We start from the raw sequence: 27,388 nt of genomic DNA on the forward strand, positions 1-27,388 counted from the left end.
CGTCATTCATCGACCAACAAAACATACCTTGTGGATGAAAATATTATTACGCTTGTAATCACATAACGCCTCCACCAGCTGGCGTCAATTCCCCGGAAAAGTTCTTCGTAAGTTTTCCAATACGTTCTCACCATTCTTATGACTGACACCTTCCTACACAGAATACATTCTTGCAGATACAATAACCTATCCCTGACGTTTAGCCTACCTTCAAATGATTGTTTTGGCAGGGGGACATGGAGCAAGCCCTCGTCTATCAGTATCCAACAAAGATCAAGGTGCCGCCGGGACTTAAAACAATTATTGAAGGCCTCAGCCGAGCTGTTGTGCAGAGACAGCCGGAAAGTTTACCGCACTTTGCCACGCTTTACTTTGCTGAATTACTGCGTTTTAGAACAGGTGCGCCAAGTGTGTTAATGGTATTTGACTAAGCCAAACAACTTTAAATAACTGCCAGATAAATAGATAGGCCTAATCATTAGATAATATAAATGTCCCCTCTGATCTTGTTATTTGCTGCACAGCGCGTTCCAAAGAAGGGATTCAAGGGCTTGTGAAACAATTCCATGAAACCAGAGGTAAACATGTATTTTTGAACTTATTAGGCTATGTGAAATGGTTATAGCTTAATTGAATTTCTTCTGGAGTAGAAATTATACTTGTTAAGAATAATAAAGACATGAATTTTCTTTTTGTTTAGTTACAAAACAGCAGGGCTCCAGAGTGCGACCAATTTGGTCGCAAATGCGATCAAAATTCTTAAGGGCGCGACTAAAATTTTTCCTGGGTCACACTGGTGCACCTAATGTCATAAGGTTGAGCGCCTAGACTTTCCATACTGCAAAGGTATCGCAATACCCTGAAATTAGAAACCTCACAATACCTAATTGTATTATATAGCCTACTTTTAAGAATGACAGTCGTGCGCTTCCCGTAGCCTATGTGTCTTTTCTCCTCACACGCACGCAGCTATGCAGCTGTCGTGATCCGAGCGAGTAGTGATGTTGATTTGCTGACTTGCACCTCTCAAGTTTGTGTTGCTAACCTACCTAGGCTGGAATTTTCATTTAGGCCTACTGTCAGAGTTTTCCGAAATAAGCTACACAACCTACAACCTATTGGCAAACTTTTACATCTTGAGAGAGTTCCTTCTAGGTAACTGTTAGCTCACGCATCATGTCATCATTAATGTAGTGATGATTTCAAGAAAATCATATATAATAACATTGCAAGATACTTATCTCTTTTATGATCCCATAAATATTTTCTTTGACTTGTTGACATAATGAATTGCATTCTTGGACAATGTGCGACTATTTTCCTCTAGCCTAAAACCATGAGAATGAAAGCTAATTACTTTGACGTTCTTTTTAAAGTGACAGGCACTCAATTAGACCTACACACCACCACTATAATAACATTGAAGACAACTGTAATAGTTTCAAAATTAATATGAAGTATTCAAATTACTAAATATTTTTAGCTTTTAGTAATTATGCAGATCATACAATACTATACATTATTAACAAAATATATAACGTTTATGAATTCCAAAATATGAAATAGAAACATATGACAAGCCATCATTTTCCATGTGTGTGTGGAGGGTCGAGCAGAGACTATGATCGGCACTGATGTGAATGATCACAGTATTCAATATTACTGATGTGTGGTGGACGCTCCAAATCAAATGAATACTGTCATTCCTGGTCCATGCTCTGACAATAGCTCAGACATGGAATGTATATGAAGAGCAATAAAAAGGGGACCTGAAATTGTGACGTTAAAGGTGCCGCGATGAAAAGTTTGGGTGCACCTACATTTTTTTGCTGGTGCACCTAAATAAAAAAGTTGCGCACCAGTGCAACCAATGCAAAATGTCAGCCTGGATCTCTGAAACATCTCTTTACAAAAAATAATACTTATAGGACTACAATAAAATCAAGAACATGTAGAGCATGTAGAGGAATAACAAGTTACAGTATCTTCACGCCTTGAATATCTAGCCTGGGTGCCATTCCGAACTTAGAATTGAGTATGACTACGTCAGGCTATTGAATATCAGCAAAATATTTGTTTTGGAGTGAAATACCTAAAAAAACCCCCTGCTTTTTTGTTATTTTAAAACAGTGGATAGGCTGCCTAACCGTGGACTGGGTACTATGAAAGATGTAAAAACCAAGAAACTAGCGGCGGTGGCAACAGCAGCTTTATTTACTGTTCATGCTCATCAGCTGAAATCACAGCAGATTTCAGGCACCATCCCTGCCAAACTGAAAAATGATGATGACAAAGAACAAAGTGTTAGCATCCAGGAGATACTCTCAGAGCCTCCAGCAGCTCCTGTGGAACACTGGAGTCTCTATTCACCTCCACGTATCAAACACAAGGCACCCATGCCTCCAAAGGACAGCAGGCTTAAAAAGGGCGTGGATCTCACTCAGGAAGTTTCTGCAGGAGCTGCTCCAGAGTCGTCTGAACAGGAAGCAGGAGTGGCCACAAAGCCTTTGGCCAGGAAGAAGAAAGATAAGTGTAAACTGGTCAAGCCTGAAGTGCCCACTGATGAGCCTGATCTGGATGTGTCCTTGGTCATAAACTTGGTAAACCCTCTTGAATCCCTGACACAAGAAGAGACGACTCATTTGACTCATTTGTCTGGACCACCTGTTTCGACAGGATCTGAAGCAAAAACCTCTCATTTGGTTTATCCCCCTGTTCCAGCAGAAGAAGAGGTTGTGGCTACCGTGCAGCAAACAGGTAAACTCGTACAATTATAAAATATAATTGAACATTAATCAGATTATGATTAATTAGCAATATTACTATATTGATTTCATACTAAATATCATCTTTCTCCAACAGTGCCTTTATCTCAGCATAGACCAACTGATGGAAGTTTTGTCGAAGGTTCTGATTTTCTACTGGAATTAGAGAGTGAACTTGCAGATGACCACAGTTCTGCAACAGTGCTGGCCAGTGATCCTCAGCAGCTCTCTCTCAGTCCTTCTGGTAGGATGGAGAACCAGGGTGATTACAAGCTTGTCAGGCCCACAGCTCCAGCTGAAGACCCTCAGTTGTGTGGTGTGACCAATATAGAGTGGACCCCACCCGAAATGGAGGAGGATGTAATAGCTGAGCTTATTGACAAACAATTGAAAAGGCTTCTGAGTGCGAGACCAAAGAAAGTAAACAATGTTAAAGTGACGGCTTCCTCCATATCACAACAGAAACTGACCTTATCCAGTGCTCTAAACCAGGATTCTGAAGGAAAACCCCAAAATATTGATCCAAAGTTGACACAGATTGAGACGGGACCTAGACAGCTACCATGTTCCTCCCAGAAAGACTCAGAATGCAGTGCCATAGAGGAACCCCAGGTTCCATCCACACAGGTTGCCCAACAAATGCTATATTGGGCTTTCCCAGTGCCTTATGTTCTTCTGGCTGGAGGCTATTTGTCTCAGAATGCTGATCTTACCATTGCCCCTGGGACAACAGTGTCCCCCACCACTGAGGAACCACTTCAGCCACTGACTGTGGAATTGAAACCACCACTGTATGCCTTCTCCACCACTCCAGGCACAGGTAAAATCTTGTGTACTATAATAACTATAGAATTTTTATGGGTATATTTAGATATTTCTGTGTAGTATATTGATATTGTGTGTGTGTATAATTCTCAAATTATTTGGAAACTCTTACATTGAGAGAGGACTTAATGGAAACATAAACAAAAATACTTTTCCCTCTCTCTGTCCATGTCTCTACAGTTCAGTTTACTCCACCCGCAGGAATACCCACCATGCTTTTCCCATTTATGAGGCCCCAAACATGTGGGTCATGGCCTGCAGCTCAGCCTCCTTCAGCAGAGACACCAGCTGGTCAGCCTAGGACAGCAGACCACCCACAGCCATGTCAGGCCTCTCAGAAAACTCCACAAGCCTCACCAGACCAGGGACCCATGGCAGCCAACCAGAAGTGTTCCACCTGTCCACAAATGCCCATCGTAACCCTGGCTCCTATACCCTGTGCCCTGAGCCCTGTGCCCACTGGGTGCCAACACCCTGCCCATGAATCATGCAGCAACTCCCTCTAGACACTGGAGGTGAATCATGCACTACTGTACTCCACTGTACTGTTCACTACTGTACTCCACCATTCTCTTAATAGTTAGGGAAAGTTAGACTTTTTTCCCGCCAATCTGCAAAAAAATTTCTTACCAATAGCTACCAATAGGTGTCTAGTAACACCTCCCAATTTATCCACGGCCAAATCCTCGAGGAAACACTTGGAGAGCCCATCAAGTTTGGGGTGCCCAGAGGGACTGGGCGAAAATAATGAAAACATTTTGTTGACCAATATTAGCTTTTGAGATGTCTAACTAGGGGTTTTTAGGGGTGCTGAATCTATCCCAGCCATAAGTTTTGAGTAAAAATTACTCCAAGTCCATAAAAAATCCATAACAAGTGGTTTCATTGAACAATTACAAAACAAAACTTTCTTAATCAGTTTAAAATTTAAACAAACCTCATCCCTCAACTCCCCTGCACTTCCTCACTCCTGTTATCTTCTGGCTGGTTGATGTTCTGGCAAGAGTTACCATGACAGTTCCAACAAGCAGACATACACTTGACTCCTTGCTTTTTACAGCAGCACCTGAGAGTGTCACAGACGCCTGCACAGTTGCAGCTGACAAACTTCAGAAGGTAGTCTGGTGCAATGGGATCTGGTGTGACTGGTGCATAATCATGTTCTCCTTGTTTCTATCCACACTCAAGGACATCTAGTGATGGATTTTGTAGCAGTAGCCAATCTCTGGTCTGGAGATATGCCCGCAGAGAGTGCTACAGTGTATGCTGCACCTCCTGTAGTCGGAGGTAGTTTCTAAGGCTTGACACTAGTTATGTTGTCCTCATGAGTTTTACATGTTGCTCACTGTCCACCCTCAATGTTGGACACTCTTTTCTCTCTCTATGTTTCTCGCTCTCACACACACACACATTTATGCACATTGACTCTCTCTCAAACACATTCACAACCACACACCTATGCACATTGACTCTCTCACAAGCACATTCACAACCATACACCCACCCACACACACACAAACACATATGCACACACTTACAAATAAAGTTCACACCTTCACTGATACTGTCTCTCTCTGTCTCTGTCTCTCTCACACACACACACACGCACAAATACACACACATGCAAAATGTCCTTTCTCACACACACCATGTTGAGACAAAACTATCTGTGATTATAGTACCAGTGTGTTACACGCAAAGTGTGTGTGTGTGTGAGAGAGAGAGAGTCAGTCCAATGCAGAGAGTGGATGGTGATCAACAAAATGTAAAACTCATGAGGATTAACTGAGTTAATATTTTTGTAAATACTTTATTATATCTTTTCATGGGACAACACTGAAGAAATAACACTTTGCTACAATGTAAAGTAGTGAGTGTACAGCTTGTATAACAGTGTACATGTGCTGTCCCCTCAAAATAACTCAACACACAGACATTAATGTCTAAACCACTGGCACCAAAAGTGAGTACACCCCTAAGTGAAAATGTCCAAATTGTGCCTGAAGTGTTAATATTTTGTGTGGCCACCATTATTTTCCAGCAGTGCCTTAACCCTCTTGGCCATGGAATTCACCAGAGCTTCACAGGTTGCCACTGGAATCCTCTTCCACTCGATGGCGACATCATGGAGCTGGTGGATGTTAGAGACCTTGCACTCCTCCACCTTCCATTTGAGGATGCCCCACAGATGCTCAATAGGGTTTAGGTCTGGAATAATGCTTGGCCAGTCCATCACCTTTACCCTCAGCTTCTTTAGCGAGGCAGTGGTCGTCTTGGAGGTGTGTTTGGGGTCGTCATCATTCTGGAATACTGCCCTACGGCCCAGTTTCCGAGGGAGGGGATCATGTTCTGCTTCAGTATGTCACAGTACATGTTGGCATTCATGGTTCCCTCAATGAACTGTAGCTCCCCAGTGCAGCACTAATGCAGCCCCAGACCATGACACTCCCACCACCATGCTTGACTGTAGGCAAGACACACTTGTCTTTGTACTCCCTCCTGGTTCCCGCCACACACACTTGACACCATCTGAATCAAATAAGTTTATCTTGGTCTCATCAGACCACAGGACATGGTTACAGTTATCCATGTCCTTAGTCTCCTTGTCTTCAGCAAACTGTTTGCGGGCTTTCTTGTGCATCATCTTTAGAAGAGGCTTCCTTCTGGGACGACAGCCATGCAGACCAATTTGATGCAGTGTGCGGTGTATGATCTGAGCACTGACAGGCTGACCCCCACCCCTTCAACCTCTGCAGCAATGCTGGCATCACTCATACGTCTATTTTCCAAAGACAACATCTGGATATGACGCTGAGCATGTGCACTCAACTTCTTTGGTCGGCCATGGCGAGGCCTGTTCTGAGTGGAACCTGTCCTGTTAAACCGCTGTATGGTCTTGGCCACCGTGCTGCAGCTCAGCTTCAGGGTGTTGGCAATCTTCTTATATCATAGCCATCTTTATGTAGAGCAACAATTATTTTTTTCAGAACCTCAGAGAGTTCTTTGCCATGAGGTGCCATGTTGAATTTCCAGTGACCAGTATGAGAGTGTGAGAGTGATAACACCAAATTTAACACACCTGCTCCCCATTCACAACTGAGAACTTGTAACACTAACGAGTCACATGACACCGGGGAGGGAAAATGGCTAATTGGGCCCAATTTGGACATTTTCACTTTCACTTCAGGGGTGTACTCACAAGCGGTTTAGACATTAATGGCTGCTTGTTGTGTTATTTTGAGGGTACAGTAAATTTACACTGTTTACACTTACACAAGCTGTACACTGACTACTTTACATTCTAGCAAAGCGTCATCTCTTCAGTGTTGTCCCATGAAAATATATAATAACATATTTACAAAAATATTAACTCAGTTAATCCTCATGAGTTTTACATTTTGTTGATCACAGTCCACTCTCCACATTGGACTCTCTCTCACACACACACACACTTTGCGTGTAACACACTGGTACTATAATCACAGATAGTTTTGTCTCAACATGGTGTGTGTGAGAAAGGACATTTGGCATGTGTGTGTATTTGTGCGTGTGTGTGTGTGTGAGAGAGAGAGACAGAGACAGAGAGAGACAGTATCAGTGAAGGTGTGAACTTTATTTGTAAGTGTGTGCATATGTGTATGTGTTTATGTGTTTGTGTGGGTGTGGGTAGGTGGGTGGTTGTGAGAGTCAATGTGCATAGATGTGTGGGTGTGTGGTTGTGAATGTGTTTGTGAGAGAGTCAATGTGCATAAATGTGTGTGTGTGTGAGAGAGAGAGATAGATAGAGAGAGAAAAGAGTGTCCAACGTTGAGGGTGGACAGTGAGCAACATGTAAAACTCATGAGGACAACATAACTAGTGTCAAGCCTTAGAAACTACCTCCGACTACAGGAGGTGCAGCATAGCACTCTCTGCGGGCATATCTCCAGACCAGAGATTGGCTACTGCTACAAAATCCATCACTAGATGTCCTTGAGTGTGGATAGAAACAAGGAGAACATGAGTATGCACCAGTCACACCAGATCCCATTGCACCAGACTACCTTCTGAAGTTTGTCAGCTGCAACTGTGCAGGCGTCTGTGACACTCTCAGGTGCTGCTGTAAAAAACAAGGAGTCAAGTGTATTTCTGCTTGTTGGGACTGTCATGGTAACTCTTGCCAGAACATCAACCAGCCAGAAGATAACTGGAGTGAGGAAGTGCAGGGGAGTTGAGGGATGAGGTTTGTTCAATTTTAAACTGATTAAGAAAGTTTTGTTTTGTAATTGTTCAATAAAACCACTTGTTATGGATTTGTATGGACTTGGAGTCATTTTTACTCAAAACTAATGGCTGGGATAGATTCAGCACCCCTAAAAACCCCTAGTTAGACATCTCAAAATAATATTGGTCAACAAAATGTTTTCATTATTTTCGCCCAGTCTCTCTGGGCACCCCAAACTTAATGGGCTCTCCAGGTGTTTCCCCGAGGATTTGGCCGTGGATAAATTGGGAGGTGTTACTAGACACCTATAGAAACACATAGTAAAAAAAGCTATTGGTAAGAAATGTTTTTGCAGATTGGCGAAAAAAAAAGCCTAACTTTCCCTAACTATAAAGGGAAACTTGGCTGGATGTCCCCCTCTGCTGGAGAAATTGTGCATTATGCTATTTCAAACTGTGGAAAAAGCTAACGATAAAGCACATGGATTTGTTTACAAGCTAGCAAAACGGTTAGCATAAGTTCGGCAGACAATGTGGATGTTAAGGTAAGAAACACGATTTAAAACGAGTTTCTTGTTTCTCACTTCTCTTTCTGGAACGGTAGTCTCAATGTTGCAATGTTGATTTTCTGCCTGGGAAAAGTCAACATTTTCACCGGAACAGGTCATTTAACCATCCAAATGATTTCTAAACGGGTTTAATACGTTGAAATAGTTGCCAAGGTCTCCTTTAACTTCACCAGCCAGTAGTTCCAGTTTAGTCTCCCATGCAAACCCCTCCCTCTGACCATGTAGTAGGCTACTACAGAACTCCCTCAGCAGGAGGGATGCTAGGACAAAACAGTCATAGGAGCTATAGAAGTACTTGTGCTAATAACATGCAATTCTATTATATTATATTAAATTATATGATTATACCAAGTATGTATTGCAACCTTTCATGGCTGACATTTTTGGACATGTTTGTTTAACATAATACAATATTTGCTTGTTCAGGACAGTACTAAATTACCAGCTGATCAGATCGTTGCCTAAGTCAACATGCATTCATATTTAATGGCAATATATGATTATCAGAGCTGAAGTTAATGTGCTTGTGTGTGTTGTTTCTGGAATAACAACGATCATTTTGTAACCTCTATGTTCAATGGCTCTCTTGCAGGATCCGTCTGGTTTTCCCACTTCCTCAATCAGGCTTCCATAATTAAATACACTTCATTGACAACAAAGATAAAGAGTTAGTGCATATATTCCTCACTGATGATTTCTCTCTCCTTTTTAGTGTGATAGAAATTAATATCTATACTTACTCAGTGCTGGGAAGTACATAGCCTACTTATCACTCAATTTCTATATAACTATCACTTGTAAGTGCTCTATAAATTGAATATTAATTTCATGTTAAATGTGACTTAAAGTCTTACTGAAGTGTTTAGTCTAAGTGAATCGGTAGCTTTACATAAAAAAACATAATATGAAATGCTGATTTATCAGAATTTTGTTTAAATATTTAGTTCAGATAAAGTAGTGATTAATCTAGAGAAGATTATTTTTGTTGTTGCACAAGACTGCACAATGTTGTCTTTAATTGTGGGTTCAGCAACCAATTAAATTCAACAAGGTGATTTTCACATGAATATCTTTCAATTGGCCTTGGTTTATATCTGGACATGTCATTTTAAAGAAGCATCAGGAACTAGCCTACTGTAGAAAAAAAGTAGACTAAGGCTGGGATGCATTAACATGATTTAACTTTTAAACTGGAATAAATCAATGTGTATCTAGTAATTCTGTTGCAGCAAACGTTAAACCTACTGTTAGATAAGTGGGATCATATTTTCTTTTATGCTACACGAATCAATTAGACGTCCCTTGTCCATGGTGCTGAAATATCAAGCGCAGTGGAGGGGCTTTTTCTTCCTTTCTCTTATTTTACGCGACTAATAATTACTCAGTCATTTTGGTTGGTTTATATTTGTGTATAAGGGTAAGGTATGTGCTATCATTCAGATACAATTGCAGAGACGAGTTGTATTTATGAAACCGCACCAGCACCAGTCACTGATCTCGTGCACGACAAAACTGTTGAAATCCGTTGTGATGGTGATCATTCTGGGTTTCGACTTCACGGAATAGCCTTGGCTAGCATTACTTGTAATTTTTCCCACAATGGCTTCGGTAGACTAGGATGTGAGTTTCAGTTGTAAATGTAAATGTAATTCACAGTATGGTTCAGTATCTGTTATCTGCTGAATTACCTTAGATAATATACGGTAAGTAACCTAACGCCTTAGACGAACTACTAAGGCTTAGCCCTAGCCCTATTCATTTTCGCGATTAGCTAATTTATCACCATCTTGTCGCTGGTAGATTAAGCCCTACGTTATCATTCGGAAACAGTCATGATTATATTTGTCGAGTTTGGTATTTCCAGCCGTTTGTCAAGCACATTGACCCTCCATAAGGTATAGCTAACTAATGAAAGAATGAATTTACAAACTTTTTTAGAACCAAAGGGACCCATGAGAATGGCAGAATCTCAGATTTATGTCCCTGATGGACTTGTCACAATGCTGGAGGGCTTGGCGAGATCTGTGTTAAAGAAGAGGCCTGAAGACATCCCATTGTTTGCCCTGTATTACTTTGCCAAACTGAAAGAATTCAGGAAGGGTAAGTTGTAGGAAACTACAAAGTAAGAATGTAATATGTCATATAACATTGGGATTTATTCATAATAGTCTATTGTTTTAACAAACCATCTATTTTATTTTCAAGGACACCCTCATTTCCACATTAAGAAGCTCGTCAAAGAATTCCATAATGGTGCAGGTACGTTTGCTCAACTTCAACTGTGCAGCCAGATCTATTTACTCTATGTAAACATGACAAGTTCCGTTTCTATTTATTCATTTTCAGCTGGAACTCTATTTGTGGTTGGCCTCGAAGAGGAATTGCAAAGGATGGGATATCTTAAGCCGGCGTCAGTAAAATCTGACCATACAGCAGAATCTGTAAGGATTCCTTGTCATGTAAAGATCACAATAATTCCTGATGAACTTTTGTCTCAGGAAAATGTAAGTCAAGACAAATGTGACAGAGGTGCTTTTCCATATGCCACTACACAGCCAGTGTACCAGGAATCTTTGTCCACTGCAGTGTCTTGTATGGAATCAGTACCTAATACAAATGATGTACCGCTGCTGTCATTAAGTACACACACCAAGCTGTCAACCTGTGTTGATAACAGTGATGTGACTACAGCAGTGGGTGGACCGCTGGCAGGAGGAGACAGTCTGACGATTCAGAAAACAGCGGAGAGAGTTCTAAGTGAGGCTTCCACTGCTTCTGTTTACCAAATGTCCAAGGAGGAAACAATTGTAAAAACAACACCTTGTTATCCATGTAATGTGCCAAGAGCCGAAGTAACAAAGACAAGGCTTGCACAGCCCAAAGCAACCACAGCCACAGAGGTGTCTGTCTGTTCAGTACGATGCCAGACTTCGGTGGTTCCCCAGAATAAACAGCAACCCACCACTGGGATTGCTGGCGGTCAAGGTACACAGGACTCACCATCTTATGAAGCATCACAGGTGATTCATGACACATCATTAACAGCCAGACAAGAAGACCCTGTTGTGAGTCTACTGCCGGAGACTGCCCAGACTGAGTGTGCGGTTCAGCCCAGTAATACAAGAGAGCAACTTTCATCAAGCATGTGGGGCGGTGGGGGTAATCCAATCTTTTCATTACAATTCTCTTGCAAAATGAATACTGACCTGTTGTACAAATTATGATTCATTTTCACGTAATGCAATTTAAAGAACAAATGTTGTTCTTTTTGTGTGTAAATGTGTGTATAGGTGCTTGCAATCATCCAGCTCATCCTTTGACTCAGTATCCCTGTAGCCCTTGGAATTCTTGGAACCCCAGCTTCTGTGACAGATGTGTTTACCCTTCATATGGCCAGACATTGTACTATTCCCCATACTACCTCTACCATCCTGCATATGGCCAGACATTGTACTATTCCCCATACTACCCCTACCATCGTGAACAGGCCTGTTGCAGCTATAGCTCATACAGGTGTGATAGCAGTGCTCAGAAACCCGATCAAAGGAATTTCTACGCTCTCAGGGGGTTCTCCCCACCCATGCCATTTTACCAGCCCTTCCCAATGCCCTCAAACCACTGTACATGCAGGCACCACCTCCCAGGAGTCCGAATGCCTGTGCCCTCTTGTTTGTCAATGAAACCCCATCAAACCACACAGATGGAAGCCACACATTTCAAACAGACATCAACCAGGATGTCACCAACTAGGCAAGTTCAACCTGTGAATGGTCATCCAAGCATGCATCCACCACATAGATACATACCACCATTTGCTCTCATGGGACGGCATCCTCTTGCAGCCACGCCTCAGCACTTCCAGAGCCCTGCTTACCCTGCTGTGCCCTTGCCTGGGGAAGAGATGGATAATGCTGATCAGAATGCAGCAAGACAGAGTCCATACACTGCCCCGCTCCACAGGGGTGACTCCCACTGTCATATTGATTCAAACAATAACTGATGTTATTTTTATGTCCTAAAATGGGAAAATGCATGACAGAAGACACATACATTTTTGCATGATAAAAACAACTTTAACACACATTTTGAACATTTGTCATTTTTAAAACACTGCATTGGATTTGTCTTCAGGGAAATCCCGCTTAAATCTTCTCCTTTTTTATTTTTTTATTAAACTTAAATATTTGAAACAGTTAAAATTATTTCACAAAAAGTGGAACAAGCTGGATAGTCTATACAACTACAAGGTTTGTGAGGGTGTAGCCTATATTTTGATGGTTTGAGCATAATAAATTAAACAAAGAATAAAGAACAACTCCATTAAATATGAAAACGCATGTTCAGTGGAATTGACGTAGACTGGTCAACGCTAGCAGAATGTAGCAGGGCGGCCTATTCCATGGAATGTTCTCTACAAACACACGTCACTTTTGTTATTACTCGAATTAGCAGTGGGCAAGTAGGCAACAGTTGCTGTTGAAGTGGGAGCATTTGTAATGGGCCCAATTTGCCAGCAACTGATGTCGGCCGACATGTTGCTTTGAGGGGTGGAGACAACTTTGAGCTCCGGTGGTGACCGCTGCAATCACCAGGGAGGCGCAAGCCACCTTTCAGAGGTAAGCCAAGCAGTTCGACAAGTCATTAGCATCTAATTCAAATCTAGCGCTTAACCTAAGGCTAGGCTAGGCCTACTTTAACCTACCATATGATATCTACTTAACAAGCTAAAGTTATTTTTACTTACTTATTTCTGATACAAACCTTCACATCAGCTCGCACTCCATCAAGATGCCGGTGGGAAAGTCCAAGCCATGTCGCCGGCGCAGTGTTATTGTTCCCTACGGACTCAAAACTTGGCTGGAATGTCTCGCCATGGCTGTAGCGAAGGAATGTCCCAAATGCATGAGGCGTTTCATTGCAAAGTACTGTCAAGAGCTCATGGAGTACAGAAATGGTGAATGACCACCACCATGAATTTTTTTATCAATGAAAAAAATGAAATATCTTAGCCACAGTTTGTCTATAATTAGATTTTTAAAAATCTATTTTTTATAGAAAACCCCATGATGGACATCAGGGATCTTGTCTTAACATACCAGAGTTTAAGAGGTGCTCCTTTTCTATTTATGGTTAATATAGAAGCTAGGCATGTTTACATGTTACATGTTAATAGTTGGTGTTTGTTAATGAATTGTATTACTTCTTTTGAAATTCATAGAGAACAGAAGATCTTTAAAAAAGCATTATCATGTGGATGGACAATATTCCCAATTTAAATGTTTTAGCTGGTGCACAACACTTTCTTCCTGTGATGCCCATAACGTCCAAGCAGAGATCCAAAGAACTGAACGGACAGATGATATGGGGCAGTCTGTGGCCATCGAGACATCTACCGCATCAAAAGATTTGATCAGTTGTCATTCCGAAGATGTCTCTAAAGCTATTGGGCTGTATATGAGTCAGCCTGGCAAAGAGAATGAACAAGGGCCTTCTGCTACCACCTCTGAAGCAATCCCTGATGTTGTGGTCCACAATAAGGCACCCGCGTTGGTACCCACACCAAATCTGAGCCGAGCTCCATCAGGGGACCTTCAGGATGGCAATGTGGTTGAGAAGGAATTAGGTTGCCAAGCTACAGACAGACTAACTTACCAACAAAGCACTGATATATCTAGAAGCCCCTCAGAAGAACTCTTGAGTGAATATGAACAGCTTTCAGATGGTGAATTTGAGATTGGTGCACAGCATGTGTCGGCGATTGCAGTCAGATATCTGTCAGAAACCATGATGGAATATGAACAGTTTTCAGAGGGTGGATTTGGGATTGCTACACAAAAGATTTCCGATGTGTCATTGCAAGAAATAACCAGTAGTGAAGAAAGAATGTCAGATGAGAGTTATGGATCTCCAAAATTATCTCCCATGTCATCCAGTGAATCAGGTAAATAATAGCAAACAGGAAATACAGTTTTTGTGCATATAACAGATATTTATATTTTACATATATCATCATATTACTTATGATTTACCTGATATAAAGGCTACAGAGAATTTTGTGATTGGAAACTGAGAACCAAGAATGTGTAGGAGAATTTGATAGTTTTTCAATTTCAGGCAAAATATTGGTCAGGTTGATTATGTACCATGCAAGGTGTCTTCAATGCAGGGTTCTCATTGTGAAATGACTTCTTTTTAGCTGTCCGAGTGGCATCACCTCTACAGACAGTTGAGTTCCATCATCTGAGAGACAACAAACATGAGATTGATGTGAGAGCATCTGCTGAACAACTTGATTTGACTTCAAGCTGCATGCTGTACAGATCCTCATATGACTCACTGTCAGAGGAGGAGGAATCGGCTGAATCGGCTACGATTTTAGAAAGGTCTCACAGCGAAGCAGTACTGAGGACGATCAGCCTGGAAGAGAGAGTGCGTAAGAAAACATCCAGTGTTTCAGGTAATTAACAGGTTCTTTACCATAATGATAGTTAATGATAATCTAAAGTCATCTTTTCCGCTTTGGTCTCATTTAGCTGAACAGACAAGAAGAAAGATCAAAAGAGGAAACTTATTTTTCAGGAGTAACAGATGAAACTCTACTGGATGATGGTGAAGAGGATGCTGATTTAGTTGTCCTCTATGAAGCGCCCTCAGATGAATGTGTAGTTTCATCTGAGAATTCAGAAAGTAAGGACAGTAAGGAAGAAATTGTCTTGATCAGACATAATTATTATTAGTAATTAGAATGATAGTATACAATTGTAATTAAGATGTAAATCCAATGGCTTACTGAGCCCTAGAAGTAGCAGCTGAAATAACACAAGCAATTAACAACACTGTAGAATATGGAATCTATGTTATACTGAGCAGTAACATTTCAAATAAAAGAGTCATCTCCAAATATATCTTCATACAGCCATGTGTTTGCAGGCATGCTGACTGGATCGCTATTTATGTGCTTTTTTTGTGTCAGTTTCAGCGGATGTGTGTGGAGACCTGTCGCCAACTCAGGAAGGCGCCTCAGTTTCTGTGCATTCCAGTTTCATGGTCACAAAAGGCAGTGTTGTAATGGGAACTACACCTTCAGTGCGATGTCTCACATTGTCTCCTGTGTCATCAGATGTTAAGAGTAAGTTCACATGTTCAAGTTAATCTGGTTGTCTTTCATGTTACAGCAGGGGTGTCAAGCTCATATTAGGGCAGTGGTAGTGTAGTGGTTAAGGAGCTGGACTAGTGTGCAGTAGCCGGAAACTTGTTGGTTCGATTCCCGGCTTCAGCCGTTGTGCCCTTGAGCAAGGCACTTAACCCCAAGTTGCTCCGGGGAAAAATGTAATCCCTTGTACAAGTCATTTTGGACAAAAAGTGTCTGCTAAATGTAATGTAATATCATATTAGGCAGTGGGCCGGATATGTTGGAATGAGACCTCGTGGGGGCCATCATGGTCATTATCATTTTTCTGCATGGGTATCAGAGTGTTGTTTGATGATATACTCCTTTATTATACCCACTTATGAGCAAACAAGTACTGTACAGCTGTCATTTTTTCAGCCTCTTCCTTTCTAAGGATGGTTTTTGCTTTAATCAATTTATCATATCATAGAGATGTTGCTTATTACACAGTGTTGAAGACAATTATGTTTTGACACCCCTGTGTTACAGTATACATACTGTATGTTGAACTAAGGAATTGGATACATTAAGAGAATTGCGTCAACACTTAATTTTAAGAAATAAGTGTTAGACATTACCATAGAACTATATGTGTATAGTAGTGCCCAATAAGGTCTGTGTCGTTTATTAGACCTGTATTCATCCATTTCCATTCTAATTGAATAGGTCATATATTCCTGGAAAATCCTTAATAACAAACTAATTGGTCTCAACAAACATACTTATATATATATATAAAAAGGATCAAAATACATAGTTTATAGACTCCAAATACACTGTCTGAATATGTTACTTGTAGTGATATAATAGTTGTAGAATAGGTATTCCTACTGACAGAGATTACCCAATGCAATGGCACAGCAGGCAGCTAGTGGCCACTGAGAAGCAGGGCAGTATATAGCATAGTATCACTGATCCAATTACTTTCCTTATAATCATACTGAAATGGTGAAAATAGTTTGAAATATTTACTAAAAACAAATTTCCATAAGACAGGTCAATGCCACAAATTTCATACTCTGATATCTCTGTCTTGTGAGACAACAGGATGGACTTGTTTTTTTTTTACAACTACTCCATTACTGTATTTAACACATTTGGACAGTTAAGGCTATAAAGCAAAGATTCTAGAGCGGAGCTCTGTTCTAGAATCTTTGCTATAAAGTTTCTAATTTGGTTGATACTATATATCAGTAACCTGAGGTTAAGACCAACTAGTTGCTTATTTAAGATTTACAGTACCAAGGGTAAATTAATTGTTGAATAACCAAATAAATGTGTAATACTTGATGATTAGTGCATTATTGACCAGAAATACATCCACACATTAGTTCGTTTAATGGATAATACATGCTCCCTAAAATGTTACCAGAATTGTAACCCTTAAACAAAAAAAAAGTGTTCACCTACACTGAGTTTGTTTTTTGATGAGCCTCTCTCTTTGTTCCATGTTTTCCCCTTCTTATTTCTAATTGTTCTTACCAGTACCATAGCATTTTACCATAATGTGAATGTATGCTTGAACATGTCAGATAGTGCATGCATGTGTGCTATGGTAATGGATGCATGCTACCACCTCTTCAGTATAATTAAAATCCCCTCTTGCTTCTTTTTTTAAAAAAAATGAAGGGCTTGAAGAGTCTGTTCTTGTAAGGAAGCCTATGGGTAAAACATTCTGCATATTGGTAAAGCTAATGTTTTAGAAGAGTTAGAGGAGCCAGTGTTTTAGAAAGAGTGGAAGTAGGGAATTGGTTGTGTTTACCTATGATGGGGCAGCTGTGGCCTACTGGTTAGTGCTTCGGACTTGTAACCGGAGGGTTGCCGGTTCGAACCCCGACCAGTAGGCACGGCTGAAGTGCCCTTGAGCATGGCACCTAACCCCTCACTGCTCCCCGAGCACCGCTGTTGTTGCAGGCAGCTCACTGCGCCGGGATTAGTGTGTGCTTCACCTCACTGTGTGCTGAGTGTGTTTCACTAATTCACGGATTGGGATAAATGCAGAGACCAAATTTCCCTCACGGGATCAAAAGAGTATATATACTTATACTACTTATACTGATGATTTGCATTGGATGTTCCCTCAGAAGAAGTTTGTGCGAGTGGAAATAACTTATCCAGTATCCCACCTTCAGCAGTTATGGAACTACCTGATGTCTCTGGAGATGTCAATATTCCAAGGGAAGAGGACATGACAAGTCAACATGTTGCCACTGAGATAAAGAGACACATCCCTTTGAGACCTTCTTCAGAGAGCATTAATTTTGCCTCAAGTTGGGACCAGGCCAGACTACATTCTAGTTCTAAGCCAAGAGTGAAAGACCTTTCAAGATTATCATCTCTAACAAGACAATCAAACAGAACTACATTAAATGAGAAAGAGGGTTCAGCAAGTGGTTTCACTGAAGACCATCTGAGCACAATGGCACATACAGAGTCTTCTATCACAGTACTCTTTGAGAATTCAGACGAAGATGTTGATGATGAAAGTGAATCCTTAGCTGTTGCTGAAAGTTTAGCAGAGTATCATTCCATTCCGGAGGTGGTGATTGTCCACAAAGCTCCATCATTTGAGGAACTGCCTGAGACAGATGAGGAGGACCTTCATAGATCAGAGTCCTCTGTGGGGAGGCCTGATTCTCTCAGTGGTGCACAGGGATCCCAATCTAGTGTAACGTCTCCCACAATGTCAGGTAAAGTGCTATATGACATATTAAAATATATTATTATACAGGTTACATACAGTGAAAATTGCATCCTCTACACAAAGATCAGATAGTTTTTAATACCCTTCTTTTCAGTGGGTGCTGAAAATACAGATGGGACACCATATGTGGTGATCATTCACAAAGCTCCTTCTGAGAAAGACCTTCCTGATACTCCGTTTACACCAGGAGTAGAAAATATGGTTGGATCTGGATCAGCTTTAGGTGAAGTGTCAAACACATCTTTCAACCTCTAGTGTCTTGGATAATCTGTGGCCAGAAAGTGACATTGAATGGGTAGTACTTATGTATGAATGCTGCCTTCAGCAGGGCAGCCAATCAAGAACAAATGAGCAAATACTGATTTAAGAGATGTTTCTAAGCTCCCCGAATCACACTGTTTACGAATGATTTGCTTCATTTTGTCAGCAGAAGATGTCGCTAGATTACCATTGGTTCATGATAAACTACCACCAAAGGCGCCACATCAGTCAGAGGAGAAATCATCTGAAGCAGAAACGGCTGCAAATCCACCAGCAAAGACATTGTATGATGAGGTTGTTGGAGATGCATTGAAAACATCAGAGAGCCTTAGATCTCCTAGATTAGGACCAACGTCATCTTGCATATTAGGTAAGGCATGATCCATCTACTAATGACAATACAACCAGTGCACTGACCTCAAATGATATGTGTTCCACTATACTTTATAAATCTTATTTGTAGTAAACATTTCAAACAGTTGCATGCTTTTATATGCCCTCTGTAAATGAGTATTTACCTTTTAAATGTTGAGAGTTGTAGTTCAGTCAAGTGTACTTCCAGTTGATGCTGGTGTCACCATTAATATTCCATGTTTAGCTGATATTTACTCCTTTATTTCAGAAGCTGCTAAAGACTCAGACACTACTACCCATGTGGTAATCATTCATAAAGCTTCCTCTGGCGAGGGTTTTCCTGAAGTTAGCATTACATCTAATGTTGAGAGTGTTGGGCCACAGTCCTCTCTGAAGTGGGTGCCATCAGCAAATGAAAGTGTGACCTCTTCTGGAACACAGAGTTTAAATGAAAGAGATAAAAGTGTCTCATCAGTGACAACCAAATCCCCAAGATTGACTCCGCAGCGTTCAAAGGGAGATGTTTCTAGAACAACATCATCAGATCGCCTCAGTGTTTCAGCCTCTGGCTTGAATGAAGATATCTATGAAGTTCAATTGAGTGTTGACACTGAAAAGGACTCTGTTGGACAAAGTGTAAAGGACTCTGTTGGAACAGCCAATTCAGCGGAGAGACTCAGAGACTCATCTTGCATATCTGGTGCACTCGAAATATCAGGTAAAAATAAATTTATTTAAAATATGTTTAATAAACTCAATCCATCTGGAATTTCTATATACTGTAACTGTAAAAGTTTATTTGTTTACATGTCCCCTTAAAATTTCATCGTTCAGAGTATTTTTCCAGTTTCAAACAGTTGTGTTATATTTTCATCTAATGATGATGACATTGCATTTGAAAATGGATCCTCCACCCTACATTCAGATCATTACCACTCACTCACCAAGTCAGACACTAGTGCAGAGTGTTGTGCTACACTAAATGGTAAATACATTTATGAGAAAATGCAGTTATTTGAAATACATATAGCAAGAGATGTGGCAGATTTTCACAGAGATTAAAATATAGAAATTCTCAATATGCATGAATTGCTTTTCATTTCCACTTCCTGTAACTCCCACTGTGTTGTATACCTATTTTGTTACAGAGAGATTTAATGAAATGCCAGTTGATGATACACTTGAAATGAGAACAGCATCCTTACAACAAAGCTCCGAAGGAATTCAGTTCTCTTCCATATCAAAAGATGCTGAAGAGGCTGACTATTCACCTAATGTGGTAAACATCTCTAGAGAGAAACTTCCTGAATCTGGTGTAACATTGGGACTGTTGGAGAAAGTGCCGTTTGCGGCCTCCAAAAAAACAGAGGATGATACTTTGGATGTTCACAATTCAAGAATTGACACGGTTTTTGTAGGCCCATCTGAAGCAGCAGAGCAAAGAGTTGCTTATGTAAGGACACCTAGTGAAGATGAAATCAGTACAGACATTTCAGTAGTTATCAGATCAGACTCAAAACTATCTCCTCGCCATTTAAGTGGAGATGTCTCTGAGAGAGTTTCCTCCGAGCACCTTCAGGTGTCAACCTCTGGCCTGTGGTCAACTCCTGGTATGTCAGCGGAAGACATTTCTGAACCAACTTTGAGTATTCAGGAAGTGATTTTAGACAACACATCAGGTGTAGTTAAATGTTCAAGCCACATTAAACTGGATAGGGAACCATCTGAATTGACAACAACGAAAGAATCTTCAACTGTTACATCAAGTGGTAGGTGTATTTTTGAAAGATTGTAGGTGTAAGTTTGAAAGATTGAAGTTTTCTACATTTTACCCAGAATAATCTCTTGCATGGCAGACATGGAGGTTGAATCCACTGAAAGTTTTAGGCAAAGCTTTATTGCATGTATATTGCATGTCTCAGTATACAGTTGGTATGTTAACATTTTTGGCTATTTAGTGTTCTATTAAATAAAACCTTTTTTGTTTCAGAAAAGTCAGTTGAAACTTCATTTGATGGTACAACTGAAGCTAAAATGGCGTCATCACAATCAAGTTCAGAAAGAATTCAGTCCAATTGCATTTTGGAGGCTGTTGAAGTGGCAGAAATTATTCCTCATGTGGTAATTCATAAGGCACCTTCTGGGGCAGAACTTACTGAAACTGGTAGTTCATGCTCATTAGGTCATGGAAGCCTTTCAGCCACCGATAGTTTAGATGTTCAGAAGTCAGTAAGTGGCACTTCTGTTGTAGCACCACCTGAATCAACAGAGGAAAGAGTTGCTTATATAAGGACACCCAGTCAAGATGAAATCAGTGGTGAAGTTTCAGTAGTTATAGTCAGATCCCCAAGAGTGTCTCCTCACCATTCAATTGGAGATATCTCTAAGAGAGCTTCCTCCGAGCAGCTTCAGGTGCCAAACTCTGGCCTGGCATCCACTCCCACAGTGTTAGTAGAAGACACTACTGAACTGCTGATAAGTCATGAGGACGTGTCTTCAGAGAAAACATTAGACATAGCTCAATGTTCAAGTGACAGTATATTAGAGAGGGAGGAGGCATGCGAGATGGCAACAACCAGAGCATCACCACCACCACCTACACCAAGTGGCCAGCACATCGCTGAGATAGTGAAGTCAGATGAGAGACTCAAATCTCCAGTGTTATCCCCCAGATCGTCATGGGCATCTGGTAAGAATTTAACCTGATAATAAATACAGTAATAGATACAGTATACTCAAATATTGCAAGTTTTAGTTGTGAAGGCATTTCTTTTTGCCTTTCTACCTGTTTAAATACATACTGTATGATATAACTACTTCTGTTTCAGAGAAATTAAATGAAATTTCAGTTGATGGTATGCTTGAAGTGACGTTGACATCTTCACAGCCAAGCTTAGAATGTATTCAACCCCCTTCCATGTTGAAAAGTGCCGACGATTCAGAAATGAGTCCTCATATGTTGATCATTCAGAAGGAACCCTCAATAGTGGAAAATCCTGAATCTGATATGACAACAGGGATGTTGGAGGTAATACCACCTGCAGCTTCCAAAAGTTCACTGGATGATTTAAAACATTTAGCCTATGACACTTTGGATGTTGAGAAGTTAGGAAGTGACACTGCTGTCGTAGCACCAACTGAAAAAGAGCAAACAACTATTTATAAACAGATACTTAGTCAAGATGAAATATGTGCTGAAGTTTCAGTAGTAAGAATCAGATCTCCAGGATTGTCTCCTTGCCATTCAAGTGGAGATGTCTCTAAGAGAGCTTCCACAGAGCAGCTTCAGGTGTCAACCTCTGGCCTGGTGTCAACTCCCAGTGTGTCAGCAGAAGACATTTCTGAACCAACTTTGAGTGTTGAGGAAACATCAGATGTAGTTAAATGTTCAAGCCACGATGACCTAGAGAGGAAACCCCCGGAACTGAGAACAAAGGAAGCATCTTCAACTGTTACAGAAAATGGTAGGTGTATTTTTGAGATACTAAAGTAAATGGGAAAGATTTATTTTTTTCTGTACATTTTAACTAGAATAATCTCTTGCATGGTAGACATGGAGATTGAATCCACTGACAGTTTTAGGCTAAGCTTGCCAAAATCTGCCTTGTCAAAGTATACTATTGGTATGTTAACCACTTTACTTGTTTGGCTATTTAGTCTATTTATTAACTTTTTTGTTTCAGAAAATTCAGCTGAAACTTCATTTGATGGTACAACTGAAGCTAAAATGGCATCGTTACAATCAAGTTCAGAAAGAATTCAGTCTAATTGCATCTTGGAGGCTGTTGAAGTGGCAGAAATTATTCCTCATGTGGTAATTATTCACAAGGCACCTTCTGGGGCAGAACTTACTGAAACTGGTAGTTCATGCTCACTAGGTCATGGAAGTCTTTCAGCCACCGATAGTTTAGATGTTCAGAAGTCAGTAAGTGGCACTTCTGTTGTAGCACCACCTGAATCAATAGAGGAAAGAATTGCTTATATAAGGACACCCAGTCAAGATGAAATCAGTGGTGAAGTTTCAGTAGTTATAGTCAGATCCCCAAGAGTGTCTCCTCGCCATTCAATTGGAGATATCTCTAAGAGAGCTTCCTCCGAGCAGCTTCAGGTGCCAACCTCTGGCCTGGCATCAAGAGTAGAAGACACTACTGAACTGCTGATAAGTCATGAGGACGTGTCTTCAGAGAAAACATTAGACATAGCTCAATGTTCAAGTGACAGTATATTAGAGAGGGAGGAGCCATGCGAGACGGCAACAACCAGAGCATCACCACCACCACCTACACCAAGTGGCCAGCACATCGCTGAGATGGTGAAGTCAGACAAGAGACTCAAATCTCCAGTGTTATCCCTCATTTCATCATGTGCATCTGGTAAGAATTTAACCTGATAATAAATACAGTAATATATACAGTATACTCAAATATTGCAAGTTTTAGCTGTGAAGGCATTTCTTTTTGCCTTTCTACCTGTTTAAATACCTGCTGTTTGATATAACTACTTCTGTTTCAGAGAAATCAAATAAAATTTCAGTTGATGGTATGCTTGAAGTGACGTTGACATCTTCACAGCCAAGCTTAGAAAGTATTCAACCCCCTTCCATGTTGAAAAGCGCTGACGATTCAGAAATGAGTCCTCATATTTTGATTATTCAGAAGGAACCCTCAATAGTGGAAAATCCTGAATCTGATATGACAACAGGGGTGTTGGTGAGAATACCACCTGCAGCTTCCAAAATTGCACAGGATGATGTAAAACATTTAGCCTATGACACTTTGGATGTTGAGAAGTCAGAAAGTGACACTGCTGTCGTGGCATCACCTGAAAAAGAACAAAGAACTGTTTATATACGGATACCTAGTCAAGATGAAATATGTGCTGAAGTTTCAGTAGTAAGTATCAAATCTCCACAATTGTCTCCTCGCCATTCAAGTGGAAATGTCTCTGAGAGAGTTTCCACAGAGCACCTTCAAGTGTCAACCTCTGGCCTGGTGTCAGCTCCCACTGTCCCAACGTCAGCAAAAGACGTTTCAGAGGACACTTTCAAGATGCAAGCAAATGGAATTGGATCTCCCATAACATCATCAACATTCAGTGAAGGATCTTTTCACCTGGATCCATCACAGGGTTTCAGCCCAGTCAGAAGTCCCTCTGCTATCCTTCTAAAAACAAAAGATCATCTGAAAGAAGCTAAAATATCTTGTGAGGAGATGCTGGCACAGGACACAACTAAAATATTGTCTCAAGAAAAGATTCCATCCCCAGGATTATCCCCTATGGTCTCTGAAATTATAGGTGTCTGGTGTGGTAAGTGTTTCTCTTGTCTGTCCAATTGTAATTATCCAGAGTGATATATTATTCAGATGATTTTCTTTGTTTAACTTAATAAGTTAACTTGATGTACATTACATTTTCACTGTCTCTTCCCCAATATAATAGACAATTTATCTGAAGAGCAGCAGGATGAAACGGATGAATCACTGGAAGGCCTGTTCCTTAAGTGGCCTAGAAAAGCATGTGTGTCAGGTAAGCGAAAAGCCTAAATTATGTCTGTAGCACAATGCTTTATTAGAGGGATTCGGGTATTTTATTTAAGAACATGTACAGGGACAGTCTTGCATGGTTGTTCTTTTAGCCTCTATTGCTTTAATAGAGGACACAGATGTGTTCTGTGGGTCTATCCAAGTCAGCGTTATATTTGATTGAATATTTGGCACACAGCAGAGTCATTGGACTTGGAAACTGAAACTGACATAAATGAAGTGGCAATTGTGGAGGAAGTGCATCAGCAGTCTTCCAAAACCGACTTCGCTGAAAATCTAAAAAACACCATACCTGCTGCAACAACAATATCTGCTACAGCCTTGATAGCACCTTCTACTAGAATACCAAGTAAAGACAGTGTAGAGGTGATGCCAACACTATCAAGAGAGAAAATCACATTTCCTAGATTGTCTCCTAAATCATCCTATGTTCTACGTAAGTGAAGTTTAGAGGTAACCTGACTCTCGCCAGATGAATTTCGTTCCGCCTAGCTCCACTCATCCATCTGGGATCGATCCATTGGAGTGGTTCTTCAGAAGGCTGGGCCTTATTAAAAAATCCTTGCATAAGATTGGATAAGCCACTTGTCCGTCATCTATTGACGTGCTACTTCAACCACTCACATCGAAGCCAACCCGTGACGCTGAGAACAGTCTCACAGTAGCTTCTACGTTACGTCACATCTATGAAACTCCCGCCCTACGTCCTGATTGGCTCTACCATACAATCTGGTGCTGAAATCACTCTCAATGGAACCGATCCCAGATGGATGTGAGTGGAGCTAGGCGGAACGAAATTCATCTGGCGAGAGTCAGGTTGTTTTAGAGGAGCCATAGCATCAAATATAACTTGCTGCAAATGGAAATAAAATGAGTAATTGACTAAAGTGGTCCTTAAAGTGTGATTGAAATTATTTGTTTTTCTTTTCTATAGAGAGGTCGTCTCCTGATGGACATCAAAGCAGATGTCTATCACCACTGTCAAGCAGCGTAAGAGGCCATTCCCCAGAGAGACTGGAATCTCCTCGGTCATCGCCAGTCACAGGTGAGATGTCCAGAACTTACCACCTGTGGCCAACCAATCACTAGAATTATATATATATATATATTTATAGATACTCTGTATAATATACATAGAACGAGAGATACACAGGGAGAGACATATTTGCTGTTCTTTTATATTTGTTTCTATTTTAGAGTTTCTGTCCTCAGTTGAATGGGCAACACAGACTTCCAGATCATCACTCCCTATTATTGATAAAGCCACACAGATGTCTAGAACCTCACTCCTATTAATCAGTCAAGCCTCTCAAACATCAAGAACACTGCTAGCAGGGGCTAAGCAAGAATCAAGACCATCATTTCCATCTGTTGATCAAGAGACTCAGATATCCTGGACATTGCCTCAGGGTATTGATAAGAGAACTCAGATATCAAGAACACCAGTGACATCTTCTGACCAGGGCTCACAAATGTCATCAGTCAATCTGCACAATCAGGGCACACAGATGATTATTCCGCAAGAGGTGTCAGTAACTGAAACGACTGTTGACTCAAGGAAATTGACTTGCCAATCCTCATCAGCTGGTAATTGGGGTATGTGTCTGCCTGATTAGTGTTTTTATATGCTAACTTTATTTCACTTAATGCTTCACTTGACTTCACTTAAATGTTTTATCAGTGATTGCAGGCCCAAAAAAGGCCCAAACTTAATGATCACATTCATCTAATCTTTCCTAACGATCCGCTAGCTGTCCGCCCCATAAGCAGGCCGTCAAAAAACGCGTCTCTGTAGGCAGCCAAGGCTCTCAGATCTGCACACAAAAACAAATGCTATCAACAAGTGTTGGCAACTACTCAAAGGTTAAATAAAGTGTTTCAACCAATAACCGAAAAAATGCACGTTCAGGAGAAATTCAATTGCACAAGAGGGAGGGAGAGGGGGTAGCTAGCTAGCTCTCTGTTTTGTTTGAACATCAACAGAAGTGACGTTAACCCGCCATCGCTGATACAACCTTTAACCTGACTTAAATTTTGGTAAAATATTAACATTTGTTACTATTTAAACCATTTTGTACTGCTGCATACCTGCTCGAGTATGAGATAGTGTGTTTAACAACATGTAAATATAAATATATCAAAATATGAATACAATGAACCAGCCGTGTGATGGCATACACCTGTGATAACGGTAAATTCTTCTTCTGGTTGTTAGATGATGGAAAGCAGTCTGCACATGATATCAGTCCTGGAGGTTTTAAGGAGGCTGAAGAAACGCAGAAGGATAAGATATGGACTCTCTACCACTTAGGACAAAAGAACGATGAAGGGTTGTTGTCCACACAAGTACTGTCTGAACCTCCATTTAATGGAGAGGCCTACATCCGAAACTTTGGGACAGGGGCTGTCCTTCTCTCAGAGCGGCGTAGAGAGAGACTGAAACCACTTTCAGCCCCTATTAGGGGGAGGCTAGTTTCAGCCAGTGCTTTTAAGCCTGGGCAGAGGCCATCCTCCCTCGGACCTAGTGAAGTGGTCATCCGGCCCCCTCATCCACCAAGCAGGTCCTCCTCAACTCTGCCTGACTATGTGTTGGTGGTGGACACTGAGACTGTTAATCTGGACAATTTCTTTAATGCACCAGGAACAAACCAAGTCCAAACAAATCCCTTGGCTTGGATGTCCAGTCAATTTTGATAAACAGATGCCCTTGTTTTCCATCCCTCTCTATTTCAAGAGAAAATGTATTATAACTTTACTGGTGACCAAGTTCAGCTTGGTATTGATAGTGGTACATTTTCTTGAGGCTTTGAAATAAAGACCAATGAACTAGTTTCAATATTATGCTCATTGAAAGTTTGACTGTCAAAGATTTTCTGCTCACTTGTAATAGTAACAGTACAATACCATATACTAAACCATATATTACATTACATTATATATATATATATATATATATATATATACCACTATCATTTATCATAGCAGTAAAAGAG

General features: G+C 40.7%; 3 protein-coding genes across 21 annotated transcripts; all 3 read left to right on the forward strand.

The window, feature by feature from the left end:
- The first annotated feature begins 20 nt into the window (after positions 1–20).
- LOC121678477 (calcium-binding tyrosine phosphorylation-regulated protein-like) lies at positions 21–9,027 on the forward strand. 2 transcript variants are annotated; one of them, XM_042058076.1, is made up of 7 exons: positions 21–107; positions 231–399; positions 525–578; positions 2,131–2,757; positions 2,863–3,585; positions 3,771–4,105; positions 8,955–9,027. In XM_042058076.1, exons 2-6 carry the CDS (start codon positions 237–239, stop codon positions 4,094–4,096), a joined length of 1,893 nt encoding a protein of 630 aa, XP_041914010.1. In that variant the 5' UTR covers positions 21–107; positions 231–236; the 3' UTR covers positions 4,097–4,105; positions 8,955–9,027. The 2 variants fall into 2 exon arrangements, with proteins under 2 accessions (XP_041914010.1, XP_041914011.1); XM_042058077.1 differs by having other exon boundaries at positions 3,792–4,105.
- An 849-nt stretch (positions 9,028–9,876) lies between these two features.
- On the forward strand, positions 9,877–12,445 carry LOC121678544. The gene is made up of 5 exons (XM_042058158.1): positions 9,877–10,065; positions 10,301–10,462; positions 10,568–10,621; positions 10,709–11,521; positions 11,653–12,445. Exons 2-5 carry the CDS (start codon positions 10,315–10,317, stop codon positions 12,360–12,362), a joined length of 1,725 nt encoding a protein of 574 aa, XP_041914092.1. The 5' UTR covers positions 9,877–10,065; positions 10,301–10,314; the 3' UTR covers positions 12,363–12,445.
- A 358-nt stretch (positions 12,446–12,803) lies between these two features.
- On the forward strand, positions 12,804–27,225 carry LOC121678151 (serine-rich adhesin for platelets-like). Of its 18 annotated transcripts, none has more exons than XM_042057413.1 (23): positions 12,804–12,978; positions 13,135–13,316; positions 13,418–13,471; positions 13,581–14,303; positions 14,559–14,791; positions 14,896–15,049; positions 15,336–15,491; positions 17,618–18,223; positions 18,332–18,460; positions 18,665–18,868; positions 19,121–19,570; positions 19,700–19,837; positions 20,001–20,621; positions 20,843–21,541; positions 21,681–21,967; positions 22,250–22,316; positions 22,536–23,225; positions 23,365–24,159; positions 24,292–24,378; positions 24,574–24,831; positions 25,330–25,440; positions 25,593–25,991; positions 26,611–27,225. In XM_042057413.1, the coding sequence occupies exons 2-23, from the start codon at positions 13,151–13,153 to the stop codon at positions 27,087–27,089; spliced, it is 7,506 nt and encodes a 2,501-aa protein (XP_041913347.1). In that variant the 5' UTR covers positions 12,804–12,978; positions 13,135–13,150; the 3' UTR covers positions 27,090–27,225. The 18 variants fall into 18 exon arrangements, with proteins under 18 accessions (XP_041913347.1, XP_041913344.1, XP_041913339.1 ...); XM_042057410.1 differs by having other exon boundaries at positions 13,581–14,062; positions 14,153–14,303; positions 21,681–22,316; XM_042057405.1 differs by having other exon boundaries at positions 14,559–14,819; positions 14,942–15,049; positions 21,681–22,316.
- The last annotated feature ends 163 nt before the right edge of the window (positions 27,226–27,388 follow it).

This window comes from Alosa sapidissima, chromosome 12, assembly GCF_018492685.1.
Source record: "Alosa sapidissima isolate fAloSap1 chromosome 12, fAloSap1.pri, whole genome shotgun sequence".
NCBI lineage: Eukaryota > Metazoa > Chordata > Actinopteri > Clupeiformes > Clupeidae > Alosa > Alosa sapidissima.